This window comes from Strigops habroptila, chromosome 1, assembly GCF_004027225.2.
Source record: "Strigops habroptila isolate Jane chromosome 1, bStrHab1.2.pri, whole genome shotgun sequence".
Classification (NCBI taxonomy): Eukaryota; Metazoa; Chordata; class Aves; order Psittaciformes; family Psittacidae; genus Strigops; species Strigops habroptila.
The window spans coordinates 115,112,099-115,127,251 of record NC_044277.2 but is presented as its reverse complement, the minus strand read 5'-3'; the positions used below and the strand labels follow the sequence as shown (position 1 = coordinate 115,127,251).

Sequence of the window (15,153 nt, the reverse complement as noted above, 5' to 3'; positions counted from 1 at the left end):
TAGCTCCCAATTAATTCAAATGATTCCGCCCTTTGAAGTTTATTTTCATTAGCTGACATCTGCAGATTCCTAGAACAAAATGTAACAGGATGTAGGTTTTTGAAACATTTTAATAAGAATTCTGGATTTTGCCTTCTGTATATAAGGCGAGTGGGCAAATACTTATCTATATAAACTCATGTAATTTCATTGGCTTCAGGAAAGATATGCTAATCTACATCAGATGACAATTTATTCTATTTTATGTAACTGAAAGCAAATGCAAGATGATTTTAGTTTTGAAATGTATTTGGGAAAAAAAGGCATTGGCAGAATAACTGGGAGGAAGAATCCTGAATCCAGGCATACGGGTAAATCCAAAGTAGTCACCATACTGTCGTCTTTTGGGTCACGCCTTTGAAAGTTCAAAAAAGTTGAAAATGCCCTAAATCTCCAGCAGAGAGAAACCAAGGAAGGAGACAACAGATAGCATTTTACTGCTGTACTGACTGGATTAGGATAGGAGGATAAGACTTTGGCAGTATAGTGTGCATTCTTGATTTATTGCTTGATAAAAGAATTAATTTTGTTGAAATATTGTTGAAATACTATGAATGTTATTCTTGTCATAAGAGAACAAAGAAACCCACCTTGTCTGTGCTCTTACCCAGCAAATTATTCTTCCCTGATAGTTCTGAATGAATTATATTAAGCTGTTAAAAAGCACTGTATTGATTAGGATGCTCATTGTAATCAACAGGTTCATTACTGAAGGCAAGGTACTCATAGGAAACTTAACTACTCAGTATAGCGTGTGCTAGTTGAGATTTAATTTTTCTGATGCTTATAATTTTTTTTTTTTTTTTTTTTTTAACTTTACTTTTCAGGTGATTTCTCCTTTTTCTTTTCTTGGTGCATTTATCTTTTATTCATTTCTTGCTCACTTCATTCCAGCCCTGCCAGGCTGGCAGTCTGCTGTTGGGCTGTCTTCTCAAAGCTGTGGCTTTGAAGCTCCTGCTGAGAAGGTCCTTCATCTCTTACTTGCCACAGAAATGTTCTAGGCACTGGCTATTAATCTGAAGGTGAGCAATACCACCACCTCTGGCTGAGATTTAGCAGACATCCATTAATCTGTACCCAAATACATGACTTCAGTGGCTAAGCACAAGAAATATTTTTACCATCTGAGTGAGAGGCTGCAGTCAAATGCTGTCCTCGCTGCAGCCAGAACAGATTAACAGGGGAGTGAGCAGTCGTCCTCCTCCATGCGTGTTACTGCTCTCCTAGGGATGGCTGAGGAGCCGAGTTCAGCTCTTCATTCTGCTGCAGGGGCTGGGGATTTAGGCTACCTCTTAGGCTTCATAACGCAGGACCTGAAACGCTACTATCTCCTTTTGGATACAGCACTGAGTCTTATTCTACCATTATCAGGGGCATTGCCCACTTAATGTTCTTATTTGGCACACCATTTATACTGGAAATTATGGGGATGTGAGATTCACTCTGTGAAGGCAGCCCAGGTACTAGGCTATTTATTTATTCCATTTGTTGCACTCTGCCTTTATAGCTGCAGATGTTTATGGTTTGCCTTTATTTTAATTTAAAATAAATAAATAAATGGAAACTGTCTCAGGGATCTGACTTCTTTTGGTATGTTCTCTTAGTTGCAGTTTTGCCCTCCCTAGTGTAAGTAAGTGCATTATGCTGTGTGTCCTTGCCACAGTCCCAAGGCACTAACAACTCTCAGTATATGTGTGCAATGTTTCCCAACATTCAAATCATGTCATAAAGTACAAGCAGAATGGACTGTTTGCAACCTTAACTTCAGCATGCCTTTATCTTTTCCCAACTGTGGATAATCTTACAAAACTTTTGAACAGTGTTTATTTAAAATGCAGAGCCTGCATCTGCATTTTTAGATACATCTGCATGTCAGATGCAAGTTCTCCATAAACAATTAGGAGTCAAAGCCATCAATATGTTGTCTGACAGACAATTTTCTCCTAATCTAGAATAACATTTTCTGTTGGAGATAAGACGTGATCTTTCAAATATATACTACCACTTGCCAATCCAAGTGTTTGGGAGGAAGATTCTAAAGTTGGAAAAAAATCATACTATGTATTTTCAGAAAACGACATCAGAGAGATTATAAAGACGCCCAAGAAATAAATATCACCAAAAGATTCAGAAAATAACTATTAAACTACTTTGTAGCAATCACCTAGAAAATACTGAATTGATTGAAATCAGCCAGAGTGGGATTGTCAAGAAAACTCCATATGAAACAAACTGAATTTTCTTATTTGACTCATAACTGACCTCATGGATAGCGATGAAGCAGTGGATGTGCTATATGTCTGCATCAGCAACATACATTACATACTTAGCATGAGGTTCTCACCAGGAAGCTAAGGAAATACTGTGTAGGCAGCTCATGAGTGGGTAAGAAATTGCCTCTGAAGTCATTCTCAAAAAGTAAGTATCAGTTGTACGCTGTCGAACAAGGAGGACATTTCAAGTAGGTTCCTGAAGGTTTTGATCTCAGCCACAATGAACAAATTTGGTAAGGAAATAAAAGGTCATAAAATAATCAAATGACTACAAGAAACAAGGAGATGGTTACAAGCATTTTGGAGAACAGAATGGGAGTTAAAGATAATCTTGAAAAGTCAGAAAAATGGCCTAAAATCAGTAAGGTAAAATTCAACAAAGACAGGTGCAAATTACTACTCAGCAGAAGAAGAGCTCAAATCCTCAAACAAAAAAAGAAAATGGATAACTAAGCAGCAATATGTTTTGAAAGGTTATGAGGATTACATAGCATTACAGACTCAAGTAGTTGTCCATACAGCGGGGAAGGTGAAGAAGTAGACAAGCATCCATGTGGGGTGTATTAACAGAGAATTTTACATAGCCTGCAGAAGATTCATTGCAGGAGGCCTTGCCTGGGACAGGTAAAGAAACAGGCTAACAAAATGGACAGTCCAGAAGAGAACAGAAGGGTCAACAACAGTTTTGGAAAGCATAGAACTTTGTTTCATTTAGCCCAGAGGAAAGAAAAAAAGGAGTAAGTCAAAATGGTCTTTTGCAGACAGATACTAGCTTACAGTGATTGTACTCTGAGAAGAAAGCAAAGAAACAAAGAAAATAAAGAAGACTTTTAGCATATTAGGGAACCCCCTCACCCTACACTTGGTGCTAAGGTGATGAAACCTGGAACAAGGTAGGGTGGCTGTGGAGTCCACCTGGCTGGAAGTTCTCTGAGAGACAGCGGATAAACTCCCGCCAGAGACAGTGATGTTGTAAGTAATGCTGCTGCAGTGCAGGAGTGCTGACTGGGTAACCTCTGCGAGATTCCTTCTGTCCCAGTGTTTCTAAGAAAATATTGAGTGGGTTTCAATTTCTCACTATAAGTGAACGTTAATTTACATGTAAGCTCTTTCGTCTTCTTCCATTAGTTTCTAAGTAAGAACTTTTGTACTCTGCATTTTGGCTATTTCTGCCCCCCCACCCCCGCCCCCCGAAATATTTAGGTGGTGCTTTTACTTCATTTGTGAGAGGAAACAAGAGAACTAACAAAGCCTGGTTTACAACGGATTTGTACTCACTATCTCTGTCATCCTCTCCTGCAATAAGCCCAGCATCTCTTCCAGCCCCTGTGTACTTTTTGCATCCTATATTCAAGCCTCATGGCACTGTGCCCACCACCAACAGTACCTCCAGCTCCTTCTTGTCTTTGTGAGCTTTCCGTCACCAGCCCCCTTGGCTGTTCCCTGTCTCTTGAGCAGGGAGGCTGCCCATGTGCTCCAGCTGTTTTAGGGTATACTTATGCTATTGGCCAATATAAGCGGCCAGAAGAAAGACCAAAGACACCGTGTAACTGTTGAAGTCACTCTGGAGTTTTTCCCTAGCACAAATATTGACGTGGGTTGCTTTCTTTGATCCAGATGTGAGTTTCACAAGATTTGTAGAAGCTTGTAGAAACTTTGAGGCCTTTGCAATGCTGTCAGACTTAGCTGAAATTAACTAATGAGATCAGAAGCTATTGGCAGACAGAAGGGACTCATCAGACAGACAAAAATATGACTGCAAGAACATTATTTCTTTAGGTAATCAAGCTAAGAGTACTATTATTTCAAAATCACTTTATTTTTAATCTGTTTTTAAATACCATTAGCAATGATTTTGATAAACATTTTATTTCTGTTTTCTGAGAGAAATAAAATGCATCATTCTCAGAATTTTAGCACTTACTCTTAGTAAGTATACTCTTTGTATCACCTAATTAGTTTAGGACAAATATTAATAAATGGGTCTTGAAATACATTTCACGGCTAGAACAGTCTTTCCTTCATTCCAATTGGTTTTAAAAGTGCAGTAATTCTGATGCTTCTAGCATTGCAAATAGTTCAGATAAACCAAGATCTTTTTACACAGATCGTATCTGGAGAAAGTAGGTTACACTTACTCTAGTCTGTTAAAAATTGGTAACATTTTGCACTGCTATTTTTTCTACACTGTAATTAGACTCAGGTTGAGCTCACGCCACGTCTAAATGCAGCCTTCTAGCCTGATAGGTAATACAATGAATCAAAACCCTTCATGTACAGGTACTTTGCATGCAGCAATTGTGATAGTTGTTAACAACTCAGAAATATGCAGGACAGTGGTCAGATGCCTCGATTCCTTGCTGGTGGATGGCTTGAAGCAGCAGCTCTGGCAGAACTGAGGCAGAAACAGAGAAAACATTATTCAATCACAGTAATTTTGTGTCTCAAGGATTCCCAGTCCATTTTCACATTGTACTGGTCACAGCTGAACAGGTTCCTAACACAGTCAACTGACTATAAATGACAGGCCAGGATCATCAGTGCATTTCAATACCAAAATAAAAATACAATGATCAAAGTTTCCTACATCTCTTCCAATCCCTAGTAAACTCCTGTAAATAAAATGTTTGGTAGATTTCCTTAATTTAAGAGGGTACTATCTTTCCATATTGCCAGTGCCCTGGATCTGGGCACTGAATGATGGGCTTTGCATCCCACAGCACAGTTTTTACAAAGCCATAAGGAGGTGCACATTTGCAATGGCTTAAAATCTGTTTGCACCTCACTTTGGACCCGGCTGTACACAACAGCTGTTTGGAGGCAAGTCTGAACTGACTGCAGGAGGAAGCCCAAGAGGATAAAGAAAGGCTCGCTGGATCCTCTGCGATGCAGCTGTATGAAACTGAACAGTGAACATAGCACCCTTTAATAAGAAAGTCCTCTAGTTAACCTCTCCTCCTCTCTCTCTCAGTAGTGCAGAGAGCACAAACACAGAGCAAACGGGTAAGACGGGAGAAAGAGCCTTTTAACTCTTGAGGTAAGGGAGAGACTTCCAGCAGCTGGAGTTGTGCCCTAACTCGTTGTGTGTTTGCTCCTGGCAAACCTTTGGGTTAAAGAACAACAGCTTCTGGGAATGTTAGTGAAGGACAAGTGGGTGGGGGAGTGGTGGATGCTGCCGGAAAATGGAATTTGGAAGGACTATGAGGAGTGAGGTAGATTTACTGTGAGGTAGATTGCCCAGAGAAGCTGTGGCTGCCCCATCCCTGGCAGTGTTCAAGGCCAGGCTAACAGGGCTTTGAGCAACGTGGTCTAGTGAAAGGTGTCCCTACCCATGGCAGGGGGGTTGGAACTAGATGGTCCTTAAGGTTCCTTCCAACCCAAACCATTCTATGATATGATTCGCTGAAGTCAAGAAATAGAAGGAGCTTACTATGCAGGTACATTAAGGGATTTTTGATTACCCTAACAATGTGTGAATGTGGCCATTTAGCAGCCTGAGTGCAATTTAGATGGATATTAATAGTCAGGCTACATTAGGGGAAGAAAATTACCACCGGGGAACCGACCTTTCCTTTAGAGCAGCCTGTGACAGTCAGTAAAGAGAATCAGCACAGGCACACTGTTAAAAAAAATGCTTGTTTGTTTATGTTTCCATTGATATGTCCCTATGTAACTGATCCCATGTTAGCTTAGCTCAGTCCTGACAGCTGCTCCTGACAAAAGCCCTGGTTCTCACTTATCCACAGCAAATACTGCATCTTTAGGTATTTGTTCAGTGCAGACTTGGAAACACAGACTCCCTGTGCTGTGCTAAACCATAAATATCAGTTTCTGAGTTTCTCAGTATATGGGGTTCTGAAATAATCTCACAGGCTATTCACTTGAGGGAAAGTTCAGAACAAGTAAATTATTGTTAAGCAGTGAATATCCTTGTCATCTGCATGCAACCAGAAAAAAAGGCGCATTTATAACTTTCTCTCTTATCCACGTGATACTATAATTATTAAAGGTCACCTTATGTAAAGATAAAGTGCATTTACATCGCTAGGATTTATGGATTGCAAATGTGATTTATAGTTAGCTGTATTAGAACGACCATTCTTTTAAGTATAGTTTCAAATAATTCTAAAATAAGAGTATGCTTTAAGGAGCACATCTTGTCAGTGGTTTAAAATTAGATCATATATTTTGCATGACTGAAATCTGCTCCTTATAGGATGTGCATGCACATGTGTGTGTGGGAGAAAGAAAAAAAGAGGATCCTCTTTTTACTACTTTTTTCATCTGCACTTTTGAATTTCAAAATTGAGTTTTATATTAAGCCAGAATTGAATTAATTGTAATTAGGAGATTTTGCTGTGGGCTGCCTCCTCTAAAAACTCACCCTTTGCTACCTGCCTCCTGCCACAAACCCCTCAACAGTAAAATACTGCGCAGGTGAATACTTCTGCCAACGACAATGCACGAATTTAAACATCTGTTTACACGCTCTGCAAACTAGATCCATATTACTGATCATGATGGCCATATAACTCATGGCTTATCTGGAAAATCCTAACTACCTCTTGAATCCACCTGTGCTTTTCCAAGGATGGTTTCAGCAGAGCAAGGGGCAAAGCTAGGTGATCAGCCAGAGCTGCTTTGATTCCACGCAGGTGCTCTGCAGGTCAGCGATGAAAGCCATTGGATTAAGAGCTTGCTTAGTTTTGAAGACAGCAGTAGGAATTAGCACCTTGGAGTTAAAAAAAGGACGAAAGGTTATGGTTACAGAAATACAATCAGCCAGCCACTGTAGTTGAAGGGACAGGGACACGACTCAGTTCCCACTACAGTGCGATGCAGCCTGTCTGGGCCGTTCTGAGTTATGCGTGAGGTGACATGGGGCAGCCCATGCAAGAAGCCTGGGCAATGTGACAGCATCTGCAGACGATGGGGGCATCTGGGTCGTGGGCCTGGAGAAGACAAAGTTGCCCATTCCCACCCAAGCGTCGTGCCCGCTGCCAAACGCCTTCCTCCTCCCTCCCGGTGCGGCCCGGCTGATCCATGCCTCCCGAGGGAAGCCGAAGCTCAGGCTTGCGCCCACTTGGTCACCCACCCCAGAACTGCCTGAGGCGAGCGCGCCTCCCCCACAGCGGACAGGCACCAGCCCACGCTGCGCGGCTCTGCCTGCAGCCGCCTTCCCCCGGAGCGCCGGGCTCCTGCCGTGCCCCCGCGGTGGCGGTATTCTTACCGGCCGGCACCCCCCGCCTCCCCCAGCCCCAGCGGCCGCCGCACGGCGCTTCCCGCCCGGCCGCCCCCGGGTCTGTGGCGCAGCGACGCGCCCCTCGCCCGCCCAGCAGGTGTCGCTGCCACACTCCCCGGGCAAGCCCCGCGCAGCGCCCCGGCCGCGGCAGGGCCGGCGCTGTGGAGCCCCTGCGGGCCGGTTCCCCGCCCGCGACCTGCGCCCCTCGGCCAGGGGGAAAGCGGAGCAGCTGCAGCTGCAGCAGACAGCTCGCCCCGCCCCGAGCTGAGCCGGCGGCAGGTGAAGCGAGGTGCCTCGACGCCTCTCCGCGGCGGCGGCACCGCCTCCCTCCGCGCCGCACGGCGCCGTCCTCCTGCCCCGTGAATGGCTGCCGGCTGACTGACAGCCGAGGCTGCCACACAGGGCGGCAGCCGCCCGGCGTACACCTATAAGGGCCGGCGGGGAAGGGGCGTCCAGCTGGCCGTGGCGGAGCTGCACAGTGGGCAGCCTCACCTAGCCGGGAGTCCTCGCTCGGGGAGCCCAGTGCTGGCAGAGGCGGGCGCTCGCCCGCTGGCTCCCCGGCAGCAGCCCCGCCTGCTGATCCCGCAGCAAGTGGCAGTCCCGGTCCCCCCTCTCCGGCAGCAGCGCTTGAAGGATGCGAAGCGGAGGAGCGCGGGCGGCGGCGGGGCGCCGCGGGGGGGTCCTGCGCTGCGCCGGGCGCGGGCGCCGCCGCCCCTGCGCGCTGCGCTGGGCAGCAGCTCAGTGAGCGCGGTGGCCGCGGCGAGAGGAGGCGCAGACGGGCTCGCTGCGGCCGCTGCCGTCGCCGGAGGGGCTGCGAGCCACTCCGCGCCGGCGGCGGGGCTGCGCGGCGACCCGCGCTGGGGAAGGCGCGGGCGGCGCCGCCACAGGTGACTCGCGGGCCGGGGGCCGCTTTCCGCCCCGCTGCCGCTCGGCTGCCTCTGCACGTTCGTGCCCCTGCGCCGCGGCCGCCTGCGCGAAGCCCGTCTTCAGCCACTTCGCCGCCCCTGCGGGAGCGCCGGGGGACATGGCTTTGCTCCGGCTCCTTCTCCTCTTGCTCCTCGCCCAGCGGGGGCTCGGGGCCGCCGCCGGCCAAGGGCAGGCGGTGCGCAGCCAGGATTGGGCGCTCAGAGGGAGACAGCCTATTTACAACCACATCAAGAGCCGGGAGCCTCCGCCGGCCCCGCGGAGCCGCTCTACGGCGAGCACCATCTTGGCGCAGCGGCTCGCCGAGGAGGTACCCCAGGACGTGGCCTCGTTCCTCTACACGGGCGACTCCCGGGAGCTGCGGCGTGCCAACTGCTCCGGGCGGTACGAGCTGGCCAGCCTGGCCGGCAAGTCGCGCTTCACCTCGCACCCGTCGCTGCACGGGGCCCTGGACACCCTCACCCATGCCACCAACTTTCTCAACATGATTCTCCAGAGCAATAAGTCGCGGGAGCAGAACTTGCAGGAGGACCTGGAGTGGTACCGCGCCTTGATCAGGAGCCTCCTGGAGGGGGACCCCAACATCTCCAGGGCAGCTATCACTTTCAGCACGGAGCCTTTCTCCTCCACCCCCCAGGTTTTCCTCCAGGCCAGCAGGCACGAGAGCCAGGTCCTCCTGCAGGACTTGTCCTCTTCGGCTCACCGCCTGGCCAACGCCTCTGTGGAAACGGAGTGGTTCCACAGCTTGAAGCGCAAGTGGAGGCCACATCTGCATAGGAAGGTCTTAAACGCGGGCCCCAGAACTTTAGAGAACAGCTGGAAGAGGTGGGAGAGCTTCACTGCCGATAAGAACCACATCAGGTGGTCCTCGCCTTACCTGGAGTGTGAGAATGGGAATTACAAACCTGGCTGGCTGGTGACTCTCTCAGCGGCTTTCTATGGGCTGCGGCCAAACCTCCTCCCCGAGTTCAGGTAGGAGGAGTGTTCCTCTGTTTGCTTCCTATCGAGAAGGGGGTAGAATGAGGGCTTGGTTATGCCCCCTTCCTTAAGGAAGGGCATGCTGTGTCTCTGGAGTGACCTGACCAACCCTTGCCAGACTGGCTGCTCAGTCACACCGCAGAGCAACCTCAGGCCTTCCTGTTAAGCACTACCTTAGTGTGCCTTAGGGAGCAGTTGCTCAGTAAAAGAATCACTTTCATCTCCATCTGTAAGACAGTGTTTGCTTTACATGCATTGAAACAGGGGTGTGTGTGGGCTATGCTCCTGGTGTGCTTCAGGTGCGGAGAGGAAAGCAGCAGTTGCCAGTTGCAGTTATTTCTGACTACAAGAGGGAGATGTTTACTGAGGTGTCAATTTCTTGCTACACTGTGTAATTAAACATAGTTTGACCCCAGCTGTGATTTTTAACCAGCTGGGAATCAACATTATTATGCTGGTAAGCTGTGATTTCTGGCTTCCAGAGCACATCCACTGTGGGGTACTTCAAGCCTGGTCAGTATGTTTGTAGGTAAATGTTTGTGACTGCAGTTCTGTTGTAGTGAATGTGGCTACAGCCTGAACTGGCAGTTGGAAAGCTTGCCTTGGGGACACCCCCTGGTTACATAGCTGCGGAGCTGATGCTTGGCATATGTAAAGAATTGATTACTTTTTTTATTCCTGTTACCCCAGGACTTTGCTACAGGGTTGTGACTGGCAGAGAGGAGGGTATAGAAAGGACCATTCTTGTGTCTTTGTATCTTGACAGCAAAGGGGGATTTGTCCAAAATATGAGAGCAACCTGTGGTGTATAAGATGCTAGATTTTCGCGCTTGCGCTTTTGTGGTGGGGCTCAAGAGTAGCACTATCCCTTGGGGAATACCCACTGCCCAGAAGCAGCTGGCATTTGTCAGGTGCGAGAAGAGCACAGAATTTGTGTTGTGCTGCAAATCAGTAGTAGGTAAAGGTAGACAAGAACACAGCAGATGCTGAAGAGATTTTGCCACACCTAGGTGGTGAGGCAATAGTGTTCATGAACACTGGTTGTCTTGGCTTACTCTGAAATCCAGTGGGATCCAACAGGTATGAATGCAGTCATGCATCCTTGGAAAAAAACCAAAACCCAAACAACTCTTGACTAAAGAGTGTCTACTTATTTCTCTATTGAATCACCTTTTGCCCTGAAACTTTCATACTTATGGGGCTAGCAGGGTTAAGGTAAAACGAGCTCATCTGCAGGCTGCTTGTTGCTGAATTCCTCTCAATGCCAAAATACAAGAATAGCTTTGTAGCAGGAGTCTTCTGGACCTTGCAGGTGGTCCAGAAAAGTTCATTAAACTTATAGATCATTGAAATGCAGTGTTCTGTTCTATAACTTCAGGATGCAGATGCAAACTGGTGTAGGCTGATATTCTCTTGTTGGGGACAGAGGTTCACATAACTTGAAGAACTACCAGGCTGGGGTGGGGTGGCAGCTACTAACTAGCTACCTGAGAATTTAGATCTTTATATCAATTTAAATCAAAGAAACTTCTGTCTCGACTTCAGCGAAGAGGAAAAAAAAAACAAACCCATATCCCTTTAAGCAGAAGTCTAAAGGTTCGATCTCAGCTCTGTGCCAAGATCCCGATGCCAGGAAGCATCTCAGTGGTGTCGGTTTTTGTTGTGGTAGCTCTGGTGTGAGAACACACTAGGTCCATTTTGGAGTAACCCCAGCCAACCAAGGCAACCAGTAGAGGTCCTCCTGGGTGCAGTACAAAGCACTGCCTTCACTTCCTCATCTTCTCACCCTCTGTTTACCATGTGGGAGTCACTTCAGTTGAAGAAATAGAATAGCCTGTTGTGTGATACTTCAAAGGGCATCCATTAAGCACATGTAAGCTTGGAGAACCTCTTCTAATTTAGGAGATCTTGTGATGGGGTATGCTGTGCAAGTTCAAAGTGTTGTATTATTGTTGTAGGACAGCAATAGCTCGGACGGAACTAACAAAGTTTTGTTGTATCAAAACCAGAGATGAGTTGGTAAGCATTTCTAAGAAAATGGGTCAGCATGTTTTTGGTAACTATATAAGGAAGCTGGTGGAAAAAAGTACATATATATACACACATACACACATATTCTGGCAAGGCTAACTGGTAGTTCCTCTGTTCCTAGTTTGAGGTATATTGTCTTCTAATAAAAGCTTACTGTTTGGGATATTGAAAGTAACTCTGCAGCTACATAGGAAATCCTATAAACAAAATACACTTCTCAAGACTTGTGGGATGTGTTTGAATATTTGTGTGATATTTTCTATACTTGATGGGCATACAGCTTCAGTGTGAGTTCTTAAGAGAAGAAATGGTTTAAAGTATAAGCATGTAATACAAAAATGTGAAATCTAATGAAGTTATTGGAACATTAGTATTAATACTATAAGGCACTTCTTGAAATAAGCTTTATTTCCCCTCACCATCTGTCTATAAGTGACACAATGGTTCAACTTTAAATTCCTGTTTAAGGCCCATATCGTAAAAGCAGTATGTATTAACCTCCATCTTTGAGAAAGCTACATTGGTTCTCTCAACAAAGTATCTCTGAACCATCTGTTAGGAATATGTTAATGGATCAGTTTACATGCTCTTTCCATTTAATAGTCTGGCATGAAGGTCATTGGTGGTAATTTAGTGCATGCTCCTTGAATATTCTGACAGTTTATGTACTTTCTTCTTTGCTGACTTAGGTTTATGGCATGGTACATTAGGTTAAGAGACATTTAGGAACACTATCTTGGTGGAAAAGAATTCTTTCAGATTACAGAAGGAAAAACTGTTGCTTCTGTTTCTTGGTATTTCTTCTGTTGCATGAATATGTCATGTGGCGTAGCAATGGAAAGAATTAATGAAGGCAATACTAATGATTGCTACTGGTGTGTTCAATACATGCTACTACTGCAGCTGTCGATGACATTCTGAAAGTAGAGGGGGGAAAAAAAAAGCTTTGTTCTTCATGTTGTGGAGGGTTATAGTGCATATGGCAGGGGAAGTGAGTGTTAGAGGTGGGGGGGTCTCTTGCAAACAGCTTGCTATCCATCTTAAATTTCACCTCCCACCCTCTCCTCCTTTCCTTCTCAAGAGATGACAGCCAAACTGTCCAAAGTGAAGGCCAAGGAAGGTGAGAGAATATGGTGGTTTTGCCAAGGCTAGCACTGTAGGCTGATACTGAGATGAAGTGGAGAAACTAAAGACGACTTGATTATGTTGATAAATGTACCAGAAGCTGTTGAAGCGAGTGGGACCACATGAGCAATGCTAAGCTAGCATGCTGGCTGTCCACAGCTGCTTAGCAGTGCTTGCTGATGTTCTGTTGTTTGCATTCACCGGACTTCGGACCACCCATAGTGCAGGGAGAGAACATTACTACCTGCTTACAAAATACAGTGTAGGCTTTCATTCAGAAATTAGAATCTACAGGGACTAGAAGTTATCACTTGGTGATGTTAACCATTCCTATCTCCTTTCTTTAAAAGTCTAAGGTGATGCAGTTTGCAGCTGGAATTCACTATCTAATGTGCCTAGTCACTCTACAACTCTAGTGCTGCAGAGGGTAGAGCACCATAACATTTGTCATGGATCTTTAGAGACCCTCCTTCTTCCTGTTACATGATGAGACTGAACCATATTTCGTGGCTCATGGCGATCCAGCTGTTCTCTTTGGAGCCCTACTGTGGAAGCAGAAAGGTCTGAGAAGCTGCATGTTGTGAGCACATTTCCTTCTCTAAAAGTACTTGCTTGGCCCCTGGAGAGAAAATGTGAGGTTTTCATTGCTAGAAGGCCAGTGGGGAGGATCACTCGATTTGGAAGACAGATGTGCAAGTAGTCAGCTAATAGGAACATGCAAGTTTTTTTAAAAAAAGATCCTCCTGGGTTGATGAGTCAATCTCCTGCTGTCACAAGCCCACTTTATGTCATCAGCTGACCAATCTCCATCTTAAAGTGGGTGAGTTTCCCTCTTGACTCTCTAGTCCACTGGCATGACAGGCCTAATGGTTGGATAGCTGCTTCTGATTTCAGATCTGAGCTTACAGTCAGTTCTCATCCATTTGTTTCTATTCCAGAGCTGCCCTCTGTCTGAAAAAGCACTCTGCACTGATGTTTACTGCCCTGACCTATTTATAGGCAGCAGTCCCTTTTCCACCTTTGTTTACTAGACTACACAAACCAGCTTTCTTCAGTCTCCTGTTACACGTTCTCTGTTGCCATGGTCCCTCTTCTCAAGTCTTGTTCCAGCATTTCTTGAATGCGGTTAGTCAGATTCATGTGCAGTGTTTCAGCCTTGTGCAGTGACATCAATTATCCTCAAACTCTGATGAATGAATTGCTGCTTTTGTAGTTCAAAATGTTCTCTTGTGTGCTGTTCTCATTTTCCTTAATGTTATGTTGTAATATGTCAACATTTGGGGAGCTGGTCATTGTTCTTGTGCTGTTTTTAATCTAGGAGGCCAGAATAGCTTTAGGATTTTTAGGGACTTTTTTTTCCTTTCCACCATGTTCCAGCAAGGGCAGGTAGGTTTTTCACCAAATCCAAGGCAATATTTGCAATATTTTTAAAGGATTTTGGGGAGAATACAATGGAATAATGGCTGTTTTGGCAGAAAGGTACACAATCAGCAAGATAAATAAGGCTTTTTAAAATTGTTTTCGTTTTGAACTATGATGTGTTCTGGAGCATTTTTGATAACTTTGTTCTGAAGCGTGGCTGAATCAAGTGTTACCTCTTAATATTTTTTTCTTCCTGACATTTGCTACTTCTCCCAATTATTAGAAAGGTTTTCCTGAGTGCAAAGATTAATCTTCATTGCACAGTTAAATTTAGCTGTTTCTTCCCTAAAGGCAGTCTAATGTGGTGATTTCCACTGAACCATTAACAATGATTCTGACCACTCCAGCATTAGGCCATAATGGGGCTCTTAGTTAAGGAAACATTACTGAAGGCAAATTAAACTGTGGAGGTAGAAGTATATATGACAAGTAAGTAATTTCTTAGGGAATGCACGTTATTTCATCTTCTGCTAAATATTTCATAGCTGTTAAATTGTTTGGTAAAATAACCATAAATGTAGACATAAAACTTTATAAAAATTAGTTTTTAAGTATGGCTTAATTTTTTCCTCTGGCCCTCTTTCTTAGTCTTCCCACCCACCCCATCTCCCTTCAGTCTTGGTACTGAAATAAGAAAGAAAATTGATTTTTAACTGTTTAAGGAGGCTCTCTAATTTTTTTATAACATGATGCATTAGTTGTATAATCCTGAAAATATTTTAAGATGGTGAGGCATTTTTTTCTATAACATGCCAAGGCCCATACAACATGATTGAAAATGTGGGTGGATTTTGAACAGGTTTTAAGAAGGAGAGTAACTTATTTCCTAGAACTTCTGAAAGTCTTGGACTTATATTCCTGGAAAGAGGTGAGATGAAAGAAACCTCTTCCTGTAGTTACTGTGTGCTTAAAGAACCCCCCAGCATGTTTCAGGTATTCTCTAGGCAACCAGTTATGTCTCTGCCTTTTTTGTACGAGGTCATGGATAAAGATAGGAAACTGGATGGCAGTGTAACAGAAGGAACAATAAATAGGGATTTCTTTTTATAGAAACATGATTCAGCTATCTTCGGTATTGGAGAAAGAGAAGTTTGTCTTTGAAGAAATAAGTTAAATATG

The 15,153-nt window shown here is 45.1% G+C and overlaps 2 protein-coding genes across 3 annotated transcripts in view; one reads left to right on the top strand and one right to left on the bottom strand.

Moving 5' to 3' along the window:
* Nucleotides 1–4,110: 4,110 nt before the first annotated feature.
* Nucleotides 4,111–8,580, bottom strand: LOC115607168 (collagen alpha-2(I) chain-like). Its single transcript, XM_030484121.1, has 3 exons — nucleotides 8,332–8,580; nucleotides 6,875–8,025; nucleotides 4,111–4,707 (listed from the first exon to the last, which is right to left on the bottom strand). The coding sequence occupies exons 1-2, from the start codon at nucleotides 8,578–8,580 to the stop codon at nucleotides 7,129–7,131; spliced, it is 1,146 nt and encodes a 381-aa protein (XP_030339981.1). The 3' UTR covers nucleotides 4,111–4,707; nucleotides 6,875–7,128.
* GPR158 (G protein-coupled receptor 158) overlaps nucleotides 8,006–15,153 on the top strand; it is a 189,031-nt gene continuing 181,883 nt past the window's right edge. For both annotated transcript variants that reach the window (XM_030503477.1, XM_030503471.1), the window contains exon 1: nucleotides 8,006–9,450. In XM_030503477.1, the coding sequence (XP_030359337.1) occupies nucleotides 8,579–9,450 (872 nt within the window). In that variant the 5' untranslated portion in view covers nucleotides 8,006–8,578. The remainder of the gene's footprint in view (nucleotides 9,451–15,153) is intronic.